At 40.6% G+C, this 21,848-nt stretch overlaps 2 protein-coding genes across 3 annotated transcripts; one reads left to right on the plus strand and one right to left on the minus strand.

Annotated features, from left to right (window-relative positions):
• Positions 1–127: 127 nt before the first annotated feature.
• Positions 128–7,582, minus strand: zgc:66427 (uncharacterized protein LOC406256 homolog). Its single transcript, XM_010889608.4, has 5 exons — positions 6,159–7,582; positions 5,232–5,327; positions 4,961–5,066; positions 2,867–2,962; positions 128–2,363 (listed from the first exon to the last, which is right to left on the minus strand). Exons 1-4 carry the CDS (start codon positions 6,667–6,669, stop codon positions 2,905–2,907), a joined length of 771 nt encoding a protein of 256 aa, XP_010887910.1. The 5' UTR covers positions 6,670–7,582; the 3' UTR covers positions 128–2,363; positions 2,867–2,904.
• Positions 7,583–10,310: 2,728 nt separating this feature from the next.
• Positions 10,311–21,656, plus strand: apol1 (apolipoprotein L, 1). 2 transcript variants are annotated; one of them, XM_029118405.2, is made up of 13 exons: positions 10,311–10,579; positions 15,944–16,006; positions 16,164–16,214; positions 16,324–16,401; positions 16,788–16,859; positions 16,934–16,993; positions 17,173–17,283; positions 17,485–17,544; positions 17,913–17,975; positions 18,779–18,853; positions 19,411–19,450; positions 19,742–19,793; positions 19,979–21,656. In XM_029118405.2, the coding sequence occupies exons 1-13, from the start codon at positions 10,577–10,579 to the stop codon at positions 20,922–20,924; spliced, it is 1,674 nt and encodes a 557-aa protein (XP_028974238.2). In that variant the 5' UTR covers positions 10,311–10,576; the 3' UTR covers positions 20,925–21,656. The 2 variants fall into 2 exon arrangements, with proteins under 2 accessions (XP_028974238.2, XP_028974234.2); XM_029118401.2 differs by lacking the exon at positions 10,311–10,579 and adding an exon at positions 12,775–12,807.
• The last annotated feature ends 192 nt before the right edge of the window (positions 21,657–21,848 follow it).

Below are 21,848 nucleotides of genomic sequence, written 5' to 3' on the forward strand. Positions count from 1 at the left end.
CCACAGATAACACTTCAACAGTAGAAATGCATATAAGCGGTCACTGTAATTAAAAAAAATGACCTGACATGCCACAAAAACTTAGTAACCTTAATGTTTTCAAACAAACAAGGACATTAACAAAACAGAGTTCACACAAGTATATTTATTGTAAAAAATACATATAAAAACAACTTTGAGACATAAAAAAGTTTGGACCTTAGAAACAGTATAATGAACTGACAAAGACCAAGCCGTTTTGAAATGCGACACAAACTGTATTTACACTGTAATAAATAAAATTATTTTTTTAATATAATACCAGAGAGAAGGCAGCTTGGCCATATCTTGGGACGTAGATATCGCTGTGGTGACCCTAAAAACATTCTCATCAGCTTAGCCGTCACAAAGCTCAGGGTCTAGGAGGAACGCAATCCTGTGATTTAACACCAAGAATGCAATACATCAAAAATATAATCCTTGGAGAATAGCATTGCTACAGAGTAACTGCATTCAAACAACAATATGTATTGCACCACACAGCTAAAGGGAAGAGAAGTAAGTAAAGATTTGGGGCATCAAATTGTCCATTCATTTTATGACAGTCCCATGTTCCCCTCTCAAAACCACACAACATCATTATTGATCACCACCACCACATTAAAAACATCTAGGTCTAAAAACACCTTCCCCATTTGACACAATCACACGTCCCCTATAGCATGGCTTCATGTACACAGACTAATACTTTGGGCGTGAAAGTCATTACCTTTGTTTTGTTTTTGTTTTTTTTGAGGATGAAAGAGTGGCAAGCATGTGATTGCCACCTGGGGGCAGGAAAGGCTGTAGCACCTAAAAATGCAAGATACGGCGCAAGAATCAAGGGAGCTCTACCTACAGGAATGCTGAACCAGCCCGATCCCCCACGCTGGTCTGCAGCAGTCTCCACGTACTCTGTTCAGAGGTCAGGACAGAAACACCCCGGCAGGCAAAGGCCACCAACACACAGGCGAAGGTGGACGTTCGTCCTACCCAGTGACACTGTGTCTACTAGTCCCGTTCTGGGGCAGGGGGGCGGTGACATTACGCAGTAACCCCTCCCTCAGCTGTTCACTACCTCCAGTGACGGGAATCATGGGACAGGCACGGCAGTTTCCTCATGGAGTCATCACGCCCTAATAATAAATTATCTGTCCTATTCAGAGATGAAAGCAGCCAGATAAGCGGACTGGTCCACAGGGCCTGGCCCAACCAGGCAGATCACCAGCCGACGCCGTCGGCACGACAGGCAGGATGAGTCTCGCTGGGGGGGCCATGGGAGAGGAGGCAGATTTCCTAACTGTATCTACTGTGTGATTAAAAACAGAGTAGCACTATCATTGAAACCAACTCTCTCGCCCTGAGGCTAACAGGGCGCTAAGCGCACACACCCTTCACCTACACACGCGCCGTACACAGCCGGTGAGAAGGCTGCAGATAGCGTCTGTTCTCCGGGCAGTGTTATTAGGACATTAGCTGGTTCCATTCGTCCTCACTGCCATCTCACACAAGCGCGCACCCACGCACGCACGCACGCACACACACCAATTACCAAATGTAGTTCAGTCAAGACCTTATCTGCAGACCTGAGAAGTAGGTTCAGTCTTGGGGTTAAAAGTGCTCAGTATGATCACGACACCAGCATTATGACCTAGGAAATACCAACAACCGGTTTCTGGCGCAGTGAGCTAGCCTACCACCCAAACTGACCCGCTTAACCTTTCCCCCCAAGAATCAACTCCCACCCATCGCACTGCTCCTGAAATACATCATGGTGACATATATAAAAACACATACAGCAATCCCATCCACAATATAAAGCCCCACTTTCCAACATCTGGCTAATAAAAACAATGCTTTGCGATATTGAAACAAAAACAAAATAAATCTGAGCTGGGTTATTTGAATTGTGGGCAGAAACGTCGATTCACTGTAACAGAGTTACACAGCATTGTTTTACAGATTCACGGGAGACAGAATGACCTATTCCGTGTACAACGTCCCTATTGAGGAAAGAAAATCCTAGGACTACAAAACACGTGCAAGTCGTCTCCTTGTCAAGTTCAAAATGTCTTTCAGGAGACCTTCAACTTGGTATGATAATATATTGATTTACCTTTGACAGGAACTTTTATTCTTGGTTCCCGCAGTGTCTAGTTCAAACAATGTTTACAGAGGAGCACTGGCCATCGATTCCAGCAGTGGTTATAGTGGTCCGAGTTGAGCTGAAATGGACTGAGCCTGGTCGAAGTGGTCCCTGGTCGAGTCCTTCTGGGGCTGTGTCTTGTTCTGGTATTTTTCTTGTTGTAATACATTTGCAGCAATTGAATATACATTGCAGTCTCCTGAGGGGGGAAAAAGTATGTAAAAAAATAAATAAATAAAAAAGATCTAATATTATGACCATACAACAATCTATCCTTTATGACGCATGAGACTGAACTCTTCTGAATTTGCATTATGTAGAATTAATCCATGTTTTTCTCGAATGCAATTGAATTAACATAATCATACCCTTTTAGATAAAACAAACAAAACAAAATTCTACAGCAAATGTAGTTGCAGGCAGAGCCAAAGCACATCATGGTAGAATTCTGCAAATTACCATTTCACCCCCAACCTTTTGACAATTTTAAAAGGCAGTGCACGATTTCTTGCCACAGGTTTTAGAAGTGGTGCGGTCGAGATAGAAAGGGTCCCTAAAAATGTAATTTAAGTGCCAAGTTGTGCCTCGTCATCAAAACCACTCACTCTCAAACTTGGAATTTCAGACACTATACGTTCACTTCTACTCAGCTAGGTAGAGCAACATCATGGGGTTGGAACAAATAGGGTCGGTAACACATACCTGAGTCAGGTGTAAGTGAGCAGGACTCAACCTATGAGTCAATCAAAAGGGTGTTCGGGACAGCAGGGCTTTACCTTAGACCAGGAGTCAATACAGCTGGACAGAGGAGGGAGACAAATACTTTTAATGAAACACACAAGTCAAGTTTAATGGCTATTTTCCCTTTTGATGATCACATTAACATACTTGTCAAGGGCAAGGCACAACATATTTATTACACAAGAGTTTCAGTTTAAGAACTCCTCTCTATGTGTGGTCTCAGGGACATATGTGTAACTATGAGCAAGGTGTATATTTGCTGTGGTCACTGTATTTCTTGCAAAAGTTTTTCTGATTCTAAAAATAATGAATATACTGTTCACACAAGTGCTATTCAAAAGAGCATTTGGTTGTATATCAATTTTGCGGGGAGACGAAAACATTACTTATTTGATGTAATTTTGCACAACAATTGTCAGTGAGTGAGAAATCAGCCGTATGTTTTTAAATAGACCGGAAAAACAAGCGTTTGAAAGACAAACTCAATTGCCTCACATGCATCCAACAGATACAAATTCTAACATTTACATGTTTTTTTTTTGTTGCTTTAAAGCAGTGTTTCACAATCCTGGTCCTGCACTTTTTTGGTTTTGTCGTAGGGTTCACTCACCTGATTCAAATGAAAGACCTGATCGTAGGCTGATTATGTCAGTCAAGTGTGTTAATGCTAAGACCTTGGGGTCCCCAGGACCAGGGCCGGGAAACTGCTTTAAAGCTAAATTGTTTGTTTTTTATACAATGAATAGTTCTGTAAAAGTTATATACAACTTGGGAGTTGTTTCCTTATCACAAAACATTAATAAAACGATGCTGGAGATATAGAGTAAAGTGAAGTAGTACGCACACCCCCTGGAAAGATCACTTATTTAGATTTTACTTATTTGAACATATTGATATGTAATCTTTACTTGTGACAGATAAAGACAAACTCTTCTGTTTCAGGTTTGAGGGCTTTATTGCATGCAGGGCCTGCTTCAAGTACCCCCAAAGTTAGGGATACTTCTGAAAGTTAGGGGTACCATTGCTGTCCATCTCTCTAAAGAGTAATGTAGGCTTACAATATGAAAATATTCCTTGTAAGGCCCGGTCTGTAAATGTATTCTGTTGAGAGTGATGCCCAGGCTATGAAATTGTCATGGATGTCTGTTTGTAGTACTACTGTATTATCCATTAAAATGCACATGATTGTTGATTACAAGTACAACTTAGTACAGAATTTCAATTCTGTCAAGTTGACCAGGCACAGAGGCAATATTTATTTCTTGAGAAGAGGCTTCTTCCATCTTGACCTCCCCTGTAGGCCATGTTTGTGCAGTCCCTTTCTGACAGTTGACTCATGCACTTTTAAATTGATTATAGCAAGAGGGGCCTGTAGATCCTTAGATATTACCATGGGGTTTTAGAGTCTTCTATGAGCATCTTTAGGTCTGCTCTTGGGCTGAATTCTGTGGGACCAATTGTAAATTGCCACGGTCTATTCTCCATTTGTAGATGATCATTCGGTCAGTGGAATGATGTACTTCAAGTTGCTGCAAAACAGCTTTGTAACCCCACACAGACTCACCAGCCTCAACAAGCTTTCTTCTGAGGGCCTCAGATTAATCTTTTGATCTTGGCATGTGTTACCACACACCCATTTGGTAAGGACCAAACTGGACCAAATTTCTAAACTTTATGGAAGGCTGGACCCTTCCAAATGAATCATATGCACCTATTTTGTTAAACATTACTAATTTTAACAAATATGTGACGTTTAAGGTAGGCGTGTGCTAACTTTTTCCACACAAAGATATTGCAAGGCTGTTTATTTAAATTCCATGAATGGTTCCAAAGTTCACTTTTTTGTGTGATTTGTCGAATTGGGTAACCTTCGTCAATGAATGTGGTTGGAATTCAGATCAAATATACATATGTCCAAATGTGTAAAAAAAAAAAAAAAAAAAAAAAAATGATTTATATCTTTTTTCAATCTGTGCACTGCTCAGCTTTTTGTCTCTTTGGCCAAAGGATTTCACCCAGTGTCTAATGTATGCATTAAACCCTCTGTTTAATTACCTTTTGTGGTAGACACAGAGGCAGGCCAGCCGCCCAATGGTCTCTCCCTGCTGCAGCTCTTCCAGACATATAGAACACTCACCGCTGTCCTTACTGAGCACGTCCGCTAAGAAAACCACAGAGACATTAGACATGACAGTAAGACCCGATGCTGTAAATGGCCACCGAGACGACACACACAGACACAACACTGTATCACAGTTCAAGTGTAGTCACAAATAAAACGGCAAAACGCTGTGAGCTTTTTTTTTTGGGGTACATAGTTACTCACTGTTGTAAGGGAGAGGGGGAGATGTGAGGCAGCTCAACAGGTGGTCCTCAATCCTGCCTCCTGGGAAAGGCTTAGAGCAGAACGGACAACGGATGTCTGGGCCGGAGACAAAATTAACACGCATATTAGAACCCATTACAATAAATAAAAGGGGAGATGATCACATCAACTCAGTTGTTCTTGACATTTGCATTTGTGTGGCCGGCATGTCATCATGGTGATGATGAAGTCAGGTCAGCTGACCTTTGATTAGTTTTCCAGCCATCATATCACCAGACTAGGCCAACACGCATAACAAGAGGAGTCCCGCCTCAGGGAATAGATGACATGGACAGCATGCCCAGTTGGCCTACATTTCCCCTGCTTCTTTGGCCCAGCTAGCTGCTGTGCCCACATTAGGCCATTGACACATTTCCTAGACTTGCTAGAGATGCATTATGGCATGTGGGGAAACAAATCCATGTTTTGATTGGGTAGGGTTTTCACATGTACCACTTCTGTCTGTCTCTCTGATGAATAATATAGGTCTACTTTGGGAATATTCCTTGTAAGGCCTGGTCTGTAAATGTAGTCTGTTGAGAGGGATGCCCAGGCTATGAAATTGTCACGGATGTCCGTTTGTAGTACTACTGTATTAACCATTAAAATGCACATGATTGTTGATTACTAGGGAGAGGGTTAGACTTTGAATAAGGGGTCCCCTTGTAATAAGGGAAATAACTTAAGAGCACGAGATTATCCTTCCACGAATACAGGTTCAGTAGTGGCCCTGGCTATTTGTGCACATACTATAGTTTCCTGTGTATTCGTTTGCACTGTGTCTGTGATTGTATATTTTCTTATCAAAATGCGAGTGTAGTGTATTTATATGAAAACATAGAAACGACGGACTAAAACACAATATCAAGGGTGGTCACTAAAACTTACTGGCATGTCGGTTGTTAACACGGTAGAGGCCAATCCAAGCCTCCGATACAGGGCGCTGATGGGTGCCCCTCACCCTTGTGGATCTTGCACTGACATTGCGCCCGGAAGAATGTCGAGGTAAACGTTCAGAGAAAGTGCGGTGAGGCACGCGGCCTGTGTCCTCTCCATGCAGATGTTCCCCGTTTACAGCACCCTCTGGAGTGCTACTACCGTCTTCCTCGCGCTTGCATTCGCTGATAGCTTCTGCGGGTGATGCCTGGGCAATGGATGAGTGGCTGTTGTGGTCGGCAGGACTTCCATTGGCACTCGCCTGTTGCCCCATCTCGGAATCGCTGCCCTCCTCGGATCGACTACGGTTGGCCTCTGAATCATCAAAACTCCCAGAAAAGTCGACCATAAGACTGGTGGGCCTATTGATTCGGTGTCGTCGATAAGAATCTCGCTTAATGCCATCTTTTCCGAAAGTCGAAGGCACAGGATCCTCATGTAAACGACTAGCTCTTGTCCCCATCTCTCTCGTTGATTACTGTAGCAGTTTGCCAGGTGAAGCTAGCGAATTTAGCTAGCTAGCGAATGTTTGCTAGACTAGCTCTCTTAGAACGGACCACACAAAACAAGATATGTAGATCTGTTATGATGTATATTTCAAAATGTTCTCACAACTCCCATGGTTTTCAAAATCTTCGTATTATGATTATAGAATTGTCTAACAGTCTCTTTCCTGTTTCTGAACAGTCTCTTCTCCCCACATTTCCTTTATTTGACTATGCCGTCTGTCTTCACTGAAGCGGGCAGCAGCGGAAGTGAGTTCATTTTCCGTTAGCGCATTTAGAATACTATTTACGGTGATGACCCCCCGCCCCCTCCTTCCCGCTTATTTTGTATGTGTATCTCTCAAAGTTACACCTTTCTGGCTCTTAACTTATTTTCCATCACATTACAGGCCATGACTATATAGAAATGAGGCAATTGAACATGTAATAGCTGGTCTGGTGTCAATTATTCAAAATATATTGTATGGTCAGTATTATAAACCGGGTGCTTTGAATCCTGAATGCTGATTCTCTGAAAGCCATGATATATGAGATTATATACCACCAGATCTAAGTGCTGTTGTAAACCGGTTAGTGGTAACCGGTTTATAATTGCAATAAGGCATCTCGGGGGTTTATGGTATATTGCCAATATAGAGCCTACTACAACTAGCGCTGTATGTAATCACTGCGGGATGTATCATTCTGAAGAACAGCACTTAGCTCTGGCATGTTTGGTCATATACCACACCCCCTCTTGTCTTATCGCTTAAGTATTTAACCCTTTTGGTTCATTGTCAATTTACACAGTTGCAACCAAATTGTTTATATTCTTACTATAGAATTCCAGTTTTATCTCAAATAATTTGAAAGTGGAGAAAGAAGTTAAATTCACAGGTGCTTTGATTTGTTTCACAACACAGAACCAAGAAAAAATATATAAAATGGCAACCACACATTTTTGCATTAGAAATATGCCTGTACCTAATTTAATTAAGTTTATAATTTTGGATTATTGTAATTAATGATCTTAGAGGCAGGTTATCATTCTTTACTTGTTTATTTCACCTGTAGTAAGTTTCCAGACAAAGGGACATCACCAGACCTAGAAAACTCTTGGGGCTCAGCCAGGTCATCATAGCCATGGGATGGTTGAAAGAAACTTGGACAACAGCTAAAGACCTACATGTTGATTTGAAGAACAGTTTCAGCCTGCTGCCTGTAGCATTCACTGCACACTACAAAAAGAAAGGTTAAATGGTAGGAAGCCCAAGACCCCATCCATCAATCAAATGTATTTATAAAGCCCTTTTTACAACAGCAGTTGTCACAAAGTGCTTTTACAGAAAGACCCAGCTTTAAACACCAAGTAGCAAACAACAGTAGTGTTGAATTTCAGTGGCGAGGAAAAACTCCCTAAGGCCGAATTTTAGGAAGAAACCTAGAGAGGACCCAGGCTCAGAGGGGTGACCAGTCCTCTTCTGGCTGTGCCGGGTGAGATATTAAGAGTCCAATTGGAATAATTAATAAATGCATGTGGGCTAAATCCAGAGTCTATTTAAATTTAGACTAGGTCAGAAGTATGACCAGATGGAAAGGACAGGGACAGCAAGGGGCCCCCCAAACCAGGTACTCCGCAGGTGTGGACCAGGACCTCATGTCCTCCTAAAGTTTAAAACGGGAGGAGACTGGGAAAATTCTGAAAATGCATTCCTCATTTCAACAACGATTTATAGTGAAGGAGAACTTAATGGGGAAGGAGAATTGACCGAATCCCCCAGCACAATAGTATAGCAGCGTAAGACCTTGGAACTGAGACAGGGGGTCTGGCGACACTGTGGCCCTACCCGGGCAAAGCTTCGCTGTAGTTTATAAAAACCTTTCTAAACAAGCATAAAGCTCAAACTCTTGGTATCAATAAAATAATGCACCAACCTCCCAAACATCGAAAAAAATTGAAAAAATGTGCACTTCACTCACCTATTGTATTATAAAATGTTTCTGGAAATCAACTTTTTCTGGCTAACTAAACAGCATTTAAAAATGCTATTTAGATGCTGTTTAGTTAGCAAGATTTGTCAATCACTTTAATTGCTATATATACACACTGAACTTTACATGATCCAAAGTAAATGTATAATTTTCACAGACCCGATGGGTGCCACAGTCAGAGAGTCAAGTTCCCATTTAGTTGTTATATGGATTGACACCAGGTTGGGACAGAAATATGCATTGGTAGACAGGCTGTGGAATTTGATGGACAACTACAAGGTTTCTATACAGTCTCTTGTTTGATTTCAGCTCACCTCACTCCTGCTTGTTGATGTTCATGTTGTTGGTTTGTACAACTGGTTGAGAGAGATCCTGCCTGTTCATGGTGGTTTGATCAGAACTGCTTTGTTTCCAAATGTAAAAATATGTCTGTGGTATTTACATATTTGAATGAAAACCCGCAGGACCTTTTTGTTGGTTTAAACTAATGATTTCTAATTATCTAAAGTCTTGGAGTGTATTTCGACATATCTGAATAAGATGTAATGTTGCTGCCACTAGTGAGATCGAGCAATTGGCGAAACAATAGCTACAACAAAGGACCATTCATTCATTTTTAGATCAAACAACGGACTCAATCCACTAATGACGTCACTGGTTGAACTTACCTGCCACAAAGTTTCTAAAATACTGCTGTCTGAAACATGCATAAAGAGTCATCGTTATGATTTACGGGGGAAAATTGTGTCTACAGATGGATTTGTCCTTTAACAGGTCCAGACATGCCCAGTGGGTAAAACATTTGAATGGCACCTGAGGCCCATTGCAAAACTGTCACCCAGATCTGTGAAAAAAGGAGGACCCAGATCCACTCACTAGCACCGCCTTTTCGACCGTTACAGAAGAAATCCAAGAGTAGACGTTATAGCGAATTAGGGAAGGTGTTGAGCGGAAAATCTGTGCAGGTATATATCTGCCAAAAGGTTAAGCATACGTATTGTTAGGATCGTAAGAAAATACAAGCGTAAATGTGTAAGATCGTAAAAGCTCTACCACAGCGTTGCGATTCCTGTTTTCATGCTCAAAATAAAAGTCCATAGCTATTTTTTAAGACTGCATAACGACATTACACCAGTAGGCTATCATGCGTTTAGGCATTAAGTAAAACGCATGTGTGTGAAAATGGAAATGACACAGAAACGTATGCACTATTAAAGAACAGTTGCGCACATGGATATCCTTGCAGAATACCTATTTCCGGTTTACCTGAATTCCATGTTGTTTACATTACCTATGCTTGTTATATTAACACTCCTCCTGGAAAGTTTCGGTTACGATTTTTGGGAGGATGAGATGAAACTGCCAGAACTCCAGATCGTAATGTTGTACTTCAGAATTGTAAAACTAGATTCGTACAAGCAAAACAATAGTCCGTCATCGTAACAGGGTGTACGTTCACATAACTAATTTCACGTTGTTTCATGCTTTTCTATGATACATTTTTTTTTTACAATCCCAACAATACATATGCTTATCTTTTGGCAGATATCTAACTATAAAAATCACGTGTCGTAAATGCAGCCGATATTTTCTTATTTCATTGGTTGTGAATGCGACATTGAATTCCACCTCGCCACTCCCAGTCATGTGGTAGAAGTACACAACACAAGGGAGTGGAATGTATGTACTGGTTACAGCTTAATGCTAGACCAACTTTAAACAAGAGATAAAATAATTGAGCCGACTATGACATGCAAGTCCAAACCGAAATACTATTTGGCACAGTCTTCATTTCAGCTACTACAGCAATTCATTTTACAATCAGAAACTGGCAATCCAGGCTGGCAAACCAAATCAAATTTACGGACTAACAACCACTGGTAGACAGTCCTGATGGTGAGTGTCGGAGCACTCAATTTGCTCGAAGGGATTTATTTCATGTTGGTGTGAATTTTAGAACTGTTTTTTAGTGCCATCTGAAATGTAAACTCTAGGGAAAGTTAACATTATGTTTATCGGAAAGGGTGAGGTAGTCTGTATAAATAATTGGTGCAATAGTGGATTTTTTATGTGAATAAGATATTCAATTCGTACATATGGCTTTAAAATCCCGGTGTCATATATAGGCTGTGTCACTGAGTTTTTGACACCTTCTGTGTGTGTATGGAGAAATGCATTCATAAGGAATCCACAGGAGCATACAAGGTTAAGGTCACCTTTCCTCACAAAGACCTTATGAAACAATGGATGAGTTCCTTTGCTCAGTCGTTGCTAATGCCTTAAGATTTTAAAAGCTGTATATATTTTTTATCTATCAGCAAATCACAATTGTTTTATTGAGTTGAGATGGGTTAAGTAGGCTACAGCCAACTACCTGAAAGTTAAAGTAGATTAAGAATTATTATTAGTTGGAGGGCCATCTTTTCTTCAGAGATTTATTTAGCGTGTTATTCTTTATTAGATAGAGATACAGAGGGACATATGGTGTAGAGCAGTGGTTCCCAACCATGGGTACTAGGACCCCTGGGGGTACTTGGCCTCTCCACAGGGGGTACTTGAAAACACTTATGACACCATAGGCATGCTAGTGGAATTAACATGAGGGGGTACTTCAGGTGTACTCCAAGCAGAGCAAAATTCTGTCAGTGATACAGTAACTGAAAAAGGTTGGGAGCCACTGAGCGCTGAAAGACCAGTGGGACAGAATCAAATCCATACTGACGCATTATATGTGCAAATAAAACAGTGGCTAAAACTGCAAGACCACAACATATAATAAAATCTTTCTTCAGCTTTGAAGAAAAAAAATATATACTGATATGCTAGGAATATAGCATAGATTATATTACGTGTACTCATTAAAAGTAGGGCTACAACATTTGATACCTTTAATTGAAGTATTTGTAAAAATAAAAATAAAATACATTCTTAATCTCTTCTTAGAAACGTCACAATTATTGGCACCCCTGCATTTAGTACTTGATGTACCATCCTTTGCCCGACCTGGTCTCAATCTGCATCTTGATATCTAAATGGGAACTTGACTCCCTTGCCGAGAAGATTGAAACAATATTTAATTGTAATGAAAATAAGAGAGAAGCTTACAACGGATAACATTATGTCCCACGTACAGTAGCTATCTAGTAAATGTATTCCCATTTCTTGCTAGCTAACTAAATTATCTGCATATCTAGCTCCATCCAATAAAAACAAGATGCAGGGAAAGTAGCCCGTCCAGTTGACCAATGACAAGACATCCACCCTCTCTACATCTAGGCGCCAAAGAAAATGTGTCCCACTAGTTCCAATAAAGGTCAGCTAGTCACGTTATTACTGATTTATTATCACTGCCCCTTTAGTATAATTGTATTAACATCCGAGCCTTACCGAAAAAATATTGATTAATTGAAACTGAAACAATGTGTCATCCGACTAGCTGAAACAATATAAATCACACTGGCCGGAGGCAGCAAACGATAGTACCAGTACTAGTCTTTGAATTAGAACCTAATAGCAATTTGACTGCTAAGCAATATGTTGCTGAATTATATAAATATTACATTTTTATTTTTGTCAAGAAAACATTACTCTACATCATGGGATTTCTTTTAAAAATATCACCTATATAGAAGCTTGTTTTGTTGCATTTATTTTAACACACATTGTGATTTTAAAAAAATGCACAGCATTTTCAATATCATTAAAGCAATATAAAAAATATTACACACCGATCAGCCATAACATTATGACCACCTGCCTAATATTGTTTAGGTCCCCCTTTTCCCGCCAATACAGCCTTGACCCATTGAGGCATGGACTCCACTAGACTTCTGAAGGTGTGCTGTGGTATTTGGCACCAAGATGTTAGCAGCAGATCCTTTAAGTCCTGTAAGTTGAGAGGTGGGGCCTCCATGGATCGGACCTGTTTTTCAAGCACATCCCACAGATGCTCGATTGGATTGAGACCTGGGGAATTTGGAGGCCAAGTCAACACCCTGAACTCGTTGTTGTGTTCCTCAAACCATTCCTGAACCATTTTTGCTTTGTGGCAGGGCGCATTATCCTGCTGAAAGAGGGAACACCGTTGCCATGAAAGGGTGCACATGGTCTGCAACAATGCTCAGGTAGGTGGTACATATCAAAGTAACATCCACATGAAGGGCTGGACCCAAGGTTTCCCAGCAGAACATTGCCCAAAGCATCACACTGCCTCTGTCGGCTTGCCTCCTTCCCATAGTGCATCCTGGTGCCATGTGGTCTCCAGGTACACACACCCGGTCATCCACGTGATGTAAAATGAAACGTGATTCATCAGACCACGGCACCTTCTTCCATTGCTCCGTGGTCAGGTTCTGATGCTCACATGCGCATTGTAGGCGGTTTCTGCAGTGGACAGGGGTCAGCATGGGCACCTGATAGGTCTGCCGCTACACAGCCCCATACACAGCAAACCGATGCACTCTGTGTTCTTTCTATCAGTACCAGCATTAACATTTTAAGCAATTTGAGCTACAGTAGCTTGTCCGTTGGATCGGACCACACGGCCCAGCCTTCACTCCCCAGCCTTGGCCGCCCATGACCCTGTCGCCGGTTCACCGCTGTTCCTTGCTTGGACCACTTTTGATGTGTACTGACCACTGCAGACCGGGAACACCCCACAAGGGCATCAGTTTTGGAGATGCTATGACCCAGTCCTCTGGCCATCACAGTTTGGCCCTTGTCAAAGTCGATCAGATCCTTGCGCTTGCCCATTTTTCCTGCTTCTAACATCTTTGAGGAGAGAATGTTCACTTGCTGCCTAATATATCCCACCCACTGACAGGCGCCGTGATAACATTATCAGTGTTATTCACTTCACCTGTCAGTGGTCATAATGTTATGGCTGATCAGTGTAAAAATATGTATGGAGTTGATATTAGGTAATTTGAAGAAATAATTTAAGGTCCATTCAAGAACATTTTTATTTTACATGCTATGATTTTACTTTTTACAGTTTTTTTAGATAGCTAAAGTTACCAGAAGTTTGTATTGGCTATTTAATAAATAACTGAAGCATGGATTACAGTTCCCTTTGGTTAATAAACCATGTATCATCATGTATCAAATGGGGGGAAAAGTACAACAAAGTTATCCTTTAGTAATGTAATGTGTAAACAATATTTGACCAAAATTGAACCTTGTGACTAGGGATAATTCTCAACATTTTCATCTTTCTATTGATCTGTCTTACTTTAAACAAGGAAGTTTGCCAGAGGTTTGTGTTAACCAATCCAGACGTTTCTTAAAAATCACCCATTATATAAGGTTTCGAATCAGGCTCTCGGATTAGCCAAGGGGTCTCACAGAAGGCAGTACAGTTGGTCTTGGTGCGCGGGTTAGTGATCAAATTGGGTTACCTTTCCTCATCGCTCTCTAGAGCAGTGGTTACCAACCAATGGTACTTGGACCCCTGGGGGAACTTGGCATTACTGCCAAAGGTACTTGAGAAGACTCATGAGACGATTAGCTTACTTGTAAAATGAACATTATGGGGTACTTAAGGGGTACTCTGGGCAGAGCAAATTTCAATTGGTGGTACAGTAACCAAAGTGGTTTGGGAACCGCTGCTCTTATCACTCATTGCGGCAGGTCACCTATGAGCTTAATGAAGTTAGAAGTCCGGAGAGTGCATTTCTACTCTTACGTAAGGATTCTGGTGTGACTGCCTGGTTGCGTAAGCAGCTTGATTAAAACCAGAATGGCATCAGAAAAGCTTCGGAAGACATATCTCGACATGACCTAAGTCTGCTGGGAATTTCTGCAATGAAGCAAGGCCTTAAGGCCTTTTTTATAAATATTATACATTTGGGAGAAAATGGAGTAAATGTAAAAAAGAAATAGCAATTATAAACATTTCTAAACTTTACTTACTGCTGGTATGTAATATTGTTTAGGATGGATATCAACACAGCAATAGGGATTTGTTTTGACTAAGATAGCAACTCTGAACACATTCAATGTTTCTGTTCATCCAAGTTTCTGTCATGATAAAAAAAATTCAAATCCAATTCTTCATATGATCCAAATTTTCATATGATCCAATTTAGAATGTAGGTGCCATACATTCATATTTCCAAACTATCGCACCTCAAAAATCAAATGGAAGATTTGTATTTATCAAACATAGTCACAGGACTGGCTGGTCCTAGAGATACCAAGGGTAAATTCAGAGTTGGGTAAAACTCCCAGTCACAGAATGTTTAACATGGTATCCTTAAGTTAGAAACACTGGTGTGTATAAATCAGTTGAAATGTCTAATAAATCATTGCCAATTCCTTGTTCATTATTTAAAAATGTATTACATTGCTAAGATTTACAGCACTATGACCAAATATGTACTGCGTCACATAGTACGAAATTAGTATTGTAACAAGTAAAGGAGTACTATGGATTACTTTAAATGGATTTGGGAAACGAAAAGCATCATTTCAATGCTGGGCTCTTAGTGTCAAGTCAATATTTGACAGTTGCAGTCTGGCACCATTGTCATTGGATGAATCTCATCGATGCTATAAAGCTTGGGGCTTGTGTTCTGGAATGTTCTGTGCTGCAATGTTCTTTTATCCACAGATGTAGGGACAATAGATGCAAGTGCCCTTGCATCTAATCACTGAGCTCTAAGGTGGTGGTCTGGGAATAATCCCTCTGAACTGAGACAGACCCCTCTCTGCAACTCTACTGTGGCTGCCAAAGGAATCAAGAACATGGTCCTCTGAAGCTCTGTGTGATGGTGGCACTACTGTACTGTAATCAGTGCCTCCACCACCTGAGCCCTGCTGTTTCCGACCCAAGATGGGAGGGGATATTAGCCAGGATGCGCTCGGGGTCTTTGACAATGATCCAAAATACACAAGCATGTCCACATAAAAAATCCTGAAAAGCAAAATACATTTTGATTTTAGAATAGCATTGTCAATGTTGTCAACCCAATTGAGATTTTGTGGCAGGACCAATAAAAACCAGTTAATGCTTAATTACCCACAAATGGCGTTGAATTAAAGAAACCCTGAATGGAAGAGAGGGACAAATTCTTACATAGCGAATGAGACAAAAAAACAAGGGGATGAAATACTTATTTACAGCCCTGTATACATTAGGTATGATACTTCACTTTATGTAAAACTCAACAACGGTCTTGTAATGGAGTAGTATTTTGTTCACATCCCACACTAACAGTGACAGGCAAATTTAAAGCACATCTTCCACCTTTTGTCTTTCAGGATCTTTCTACACACAGTGGTCTCTCAGCCAGCGCTGACAGTCTTTCAGATAAGACTTCAAAGGTGAGGCTTGCCCATCATTTATACTTAACATTTGTTTACAATACTAGATTTATTTGTCTATTTTTACAAATAGCCCTAAGGTTAGAGACAGGCTAGCCTTTTTGCTTTTACATCCTTGTTATTTTTATTAACTGCTAATTCTCTATCTCTCTTTTAGGGTGGAATGCTGGGAAAGATTTTTTGGAATCCATTTGCTTCCTTTACTCAGGTAGTCTATCACTTTATAAAAAAAGTACTAAACTATAACTCTGTAAGAATTCACTTGTGGATGTGAATGATGATGATGATATTAATAACATTATACAATTATTATGCAGGACAAAGAGAGGGAGAAAGACTTATCAGGCTCTGCGGAAAAACTCACTTTTTACGACAAACACTTTGAAGATAAGAAGGTTAATATTTTTGTTGGGCTTCTTGTATTACTTTCCTTCACTTTATACATAGAAGGTTATTAGAGGATTCTTTATAGGTTCTTTCCAGTCAAAAACCGTGGAACCCCTAAACGTTTTATGAGGAACTCTTTAAATATTATTTCTATGGTCACCCCCACTGTTTTGATTTGAAGAACCCTAAAGGATCCTCCAGGACCCTGTTTGTTTGATAATGTTGAAACATCTTGGTTCTCCCCCCCAGAGACACACTCTCAAACACAAAGGATGTTTTGTTTTAAATGTTCCCACTCTCGGCTTCTGCACTTCCTCATGTTCCCAGCAGACTTTGCATCTGTCTCACTAAGACAGTCTGTTTTACGAACAGTGTTTGTGTGTGTCATTGTCAGGTCAAAAGCAATCTGAAAGAGAGAAAGGAGAAAACAGAAACACCAGCAGTTCCCCCCAAACCCACTGAAGAGGTTAGCAGATTGGTCCAACAAATTCCTTAACACTCATCTTATCTCCCCAGTAAAATTGTCACCTCTTTATACAGGAGCTAAAGGTTACAGCCTCACCTGCTAGACTGAAAAAGATTGAGACTGATAACCATCAGGTATGTTTTGCACCTGTCTTCCTGTATTATAATTTTTTTGGATGAATGTGATCTGTGTCTACAGGACAGTACTTTAATGTCTGTGAAGTAATGCACAGTTGAGAGTGACTATATTCAGGCTAACTATGATTTTGCATGACATTCTATATGACTGAAAATGTTTTGTGGGTTTCTTTCAGGACCAATCTAATGATAAGTGCCTTAAAGTGGGAGAATGTCTCCTCACTGGGAAAAACGAGGAGAACAAGGACAGAGAGGAGGCGTTGGTAAACCCCATTGATAACACAGCAGTATGTCTTTGTTTTCATCACATCACCTCCTTCCTGTAGACCATTGTGCTTTGCTGTGGCTATGTATGTATCACAGTATTGATTCAGTTGTTATGGTTATCATCCCATTATGAAATGAAACTCATTTTCAGATTTTCTCACAATGATTCTGAAAGGCACTATGCACAGTCTCGATGCATCAAGGTACTCTTTGTTTCTTAGGTCAAGATGAAAAAAACGAAGAAACACAATCCGTTCATGCCTCACAATGTTGGGAGTAAGGTAACATGCAAGTCTCTCTTATGCTTCTTGGTGATTTTATATGGACAGAGACAGTGGTGAATCACAGAGCACATTGTTTTTGAACTGAAAGAGCATTGGTCTAAATTCAAAGCCATATTGCAGTAGCACATGCGCACCTAGAGCCAGATGTTTACACTGCTGGACCAAACAAGCTATACAAAACGTGTATTTTCAAGTGTACATACATGTTTTGATGTCAGATCACGATGTGTACATTTCATTTTCTCCAGGTTTGTTTATGTGGGAGTTTAATTTACAATGAATTAGGCTTGGGGAACAACTCTATAGTATTGTAGATTACAGTATTGTAGGGACGTGTTTTAATTGATGTAACCAATGTGTTTCAGGGTCAAGCCATGCAGAAGAAGGGGGAACTCCAGCAGGGAACCATAAATAGTGACGAAACAGAGGTAACTCTGCTCCCAGCCAGGGACTCATAACCATTGTGTTTTGGATACTGACCTTAAAACCATCTCTCCTCAGGTTGACTGCAAAATGACTCAACCCTTCTGTTTTGGATACCGACCTTAAAACCATCTCTCCTCAGGTTGACTGCAAAATGACTCAACCCTTCTGTTTTGGATACCGACCTTAAAACCATCTCTCCTCAGGTTGACTGTAAAATGACTCAACCCTTCTGTTTTGGATACCGACCTTAAAACCATCTCTCCTCAGGTTGACTGTAAAATGACTCAACCCTTCTGTTTTGGATACTGACCTTAAAACCATCTCTCCTCAGGTTGACTGCAAAATGACTCAACCCTTCTGTTTTGTATACCGACCTTAAAACCATCTCTCCTCAGGTTGACTGCAAAATGACTTTCATGATCGGAGGTCTTTTCTCTTTTTCTCCTAAATCCTGGCAGCACATTTTTCCTGGCAGATGTTTTGTGTTTGTTGTGGATTATATTAGATTGCTCTATGTCCAAAGTCTGTATTTGGCTCTAGATTTTAGAAGCACCGCTTCTGCAAAACAGCAGAAAAAAAAGCTCAAAGTCAAATTCAACTTCTCTCTTTGTCAGCTGTTGAAACCTGAAAGTAACCACACATTTGGGCTGTGGATCTTAAATCAGTGTACCATTGTCTCAATATCTTGCCCACTAAACAGCATATTACAGTTTTGCTACAAACTGGCCTATCTAAGCATAAGAATTACCAATGTTTTTGTAGTGTAGAATGTATACGTAACATATTCATCACCTTCCTGTGTCAGAATCAAGGTGGAACTAAATCATTATTTGACCAATTGGAGGAATTCCGTGTCAATCCCACAGAGATGGAGAAACAGGTTGGTTGCTGTTACTAATGTCAATCTGTACCCCATTAATAGTCCTTCACAGTTAGTAATGTCAATCTGTACCACATTCATTGTCCTTCACTGTTAATGTCAATCTGTACCCCATTCATAGTCCTTCACAGTTAATAATGTCAATCTGTACCCCATTCATAGTCCTTCACAATTAATAATGTCAGTCTGTACCCCATTCATAGTCCTTCACAGTTAATGTCAGTCTGTACCCCATTCATAGTCCTTCACAATTAATAATGTCAGTCTGTACCCCATTCATAGTCCTTCACAGTTAATGTCAGTCTGTACCCCATTCATAGTCCTTCAGTTAGTAATATTAATCTGTACCCCATTCATAGTCCTTCACAGTTAATAATGTCAATCTGTACCCCATTCATAGTTCTTCACAATTAATAATGTCAATCTGTACCCCATTCATAGTCCTTCACAGTGGCCTTTAACTACCCTGAAGTTTGATTTATAGAAAAATAAATGTTGAAGAATGTTACTTTCTAAAGTGGGGTGAAGAGCTAATTTTGAAAACTTACTCTTGGCAGAATATGGATGACCTGATGGCATGGTGGAGCACTGTAGAGCGTGAGTCCAACATACACGTTTACTGTCTTTGTGGTGACACGTTATTCCCATGCAGAATCATATTTTCCCCAACCTTAAGTAAACCATAGTTCTTATCTTAACCCAATTACAACCCAGTTTCCTATACCTACAAGCGGAAGATAGGGTAATCATTTTTATATGTGAAATGATTACATTACTGTCATTGCTGGTTTTGGTTTCCTCCAGGTAAGTGAGACATACTCTGTACTGGCATAACGGTGTTCTTCAGAGTCCTCAGATCTAAATGATGCCCTGTCTCATCTGCTACAGAGTGGGAAGACATGCCTCAAGATGATGTCATGACGGAAAAACAGGAGGCCAAGTAAGTGATGCTGTGGTTCGATGTTACTGTGTCAATCATATTTATTTTACAAACCCATTCAGTCACATTTATTTTATAAAACCTGACCATCACATACAAAAACAGACAAAGTCCCTGGAGGAACAGGTTTAGTAACACTGTTTAGTAAGCATTGATTGTTATGGGTTTATGAACCCGTTTTCCAGGGCGTTTGCAGGGACCGCAGTAAAGGTGCAGAAAGGTATCCGTGTGTTCAACAAGCTGTTCTCAGAGCGAGCAGAGAGCCTGTGGAAGCATGTCATTGACCTGAACAGCATTGCAGATGCCCTCGACAGCTTCAGCAAGAAGACCAAAATCGTCCAGATCACTGGTGGTTCTACTAGCGCTTTAGGCGGTGTATGTACCATCGTAGGCCTTGCACTGGCCCCTGTCACTTTAGGGACCTCCCTGATCGTCACGGCGGTGGGGCTGGGTGTGGCAACAGCGGGGGGCCTGGCCTCAGCTGGAGCTGGAATCTCCAACACAGTCAACGACTCCCTGGACCGCAAGAAGGTTGAGGCCATTGTAACGGACTTTCAGGGGAAGATGAGCGACATCAACAAGTGCATGCTATTCATCAAGCAGGGGATTGAGAGCCTGCGTAGGTTCGACCTGCTGAAGATGAAGAAGCATGCCTACAACCGTGATTTCCCGGGTTTCAACAACATCTATGAAGACGGCGCCATGGCTGGGAAGGCTATCCTCGTTAATGCCAGTGAGCTAATGCGAGTAATGCAGATTGCCAATGTGGCGGGCAGCACTGCGGCACGAGCTGTCCAGATTGCCAGTATGGCCACTGGAGTGCTCACTGGCCTGTTTGTGGCCATGGACATCTACTTTGTGGCACAGGACTCTAAGGAGCTGAAGAAGGGAGCAAAGTCAGAGTTTGCTGCCAAGATCAGGGAGGTGGCGTCCCAGCTGCATGACGGACTGGTGGAGCTCAACAGCATACGAGTTGAACTGCATTCCACAAACACCCCCGACAACTCCAATAAAACCAATGTAGACCCCAAAAGCAATGCCTTAGACAGTGCCAGTCATAGTACAGCCCTGGACAGCTCAGATGATGGAACAGACAACCACAAAACCTCTAACGTTATTACTGATAATTAAAGTAATACATCAGATAATAGCAAAGCTAAAACCATAACTAATTTCATAAAATGAGTCGTTTTTTATTTTGGAAGCTGATTGGACAAAAATGTTTTATATCCGAAATTATGACAAAGATATTTTCACTGTTTTTAATGCAGTGCTAACCAGTTTATAATAGCAGTAAGGCACCTCTGATTTTTGTGCAGTGTAGCAAATATACCATTGCTAAGACTGTATTCAGGCATGATGACATATTGGCCATATCACAATCCCCTTCAAGCCTAACCCATATTACAATTTCAAGGCTTAAATTGTTCTTTTAGACATAAGGTGATGGCAGGAAACTACTCTCTGCAGCCTATGTAACAGCCTTACAAATATATGCTCCACACTGGATTTTGTCTAATTGTCTTCAGGGCTAATTGTAAATAAGTATACTTATTTTCAGCAAAATATTTTGTGTAATTAAATTGTTGGCTATACAATACGAAGGGCCATAATAAACTGTGTTGCTTTGTTTCCTTTTTGGTTTCAGGTTTTGGGTAATACTGTACTTTATTTTAGATTAGGAATGGGCTTTCATATACTCTGAAGCATACATTTTAAAGATAGCACTTCATAGCCACACATTGATTATCATAGGTTCATGCCCTGTTGAAATACATTTTTTTGGGGGGTGCATAATTTATTTCAGAAGAATGTCTGTAACTTGAACTATTTGTTAATCCAAATAAATACAGTTGGCTAAGAGAATGTTTAAGTCATTGGAGAGGAATTGCAGTTGTTTTGTTGTTCTATATCAAGAGAAAAATATCCGTATGGAGGTATTTCCTACTTTTTACAGATGTAATACATATTATTGACAAGTAGCTAGTAGTTCACTGACAGAGACCAATCCAATGGTTTTGTAATTGATTTGCTTTTTGGTAGAGCTGAGAAATT

The sequence above is a fragment of the Esox lucius genome, chromosome 3, assembly GCF_011004845.1.
Source record: "Esox lucius isolate fEsoLuc1 chromosome 3, fEsoLuc1.pri, whole genome shotgun sequence".
Taxonomy (NCBI): domain Eukaryota; kingdom Metazoa; phylum Chordata; class Actinopteri; order Esociformes; family Esocidae; genus Esox; species Esox lucius.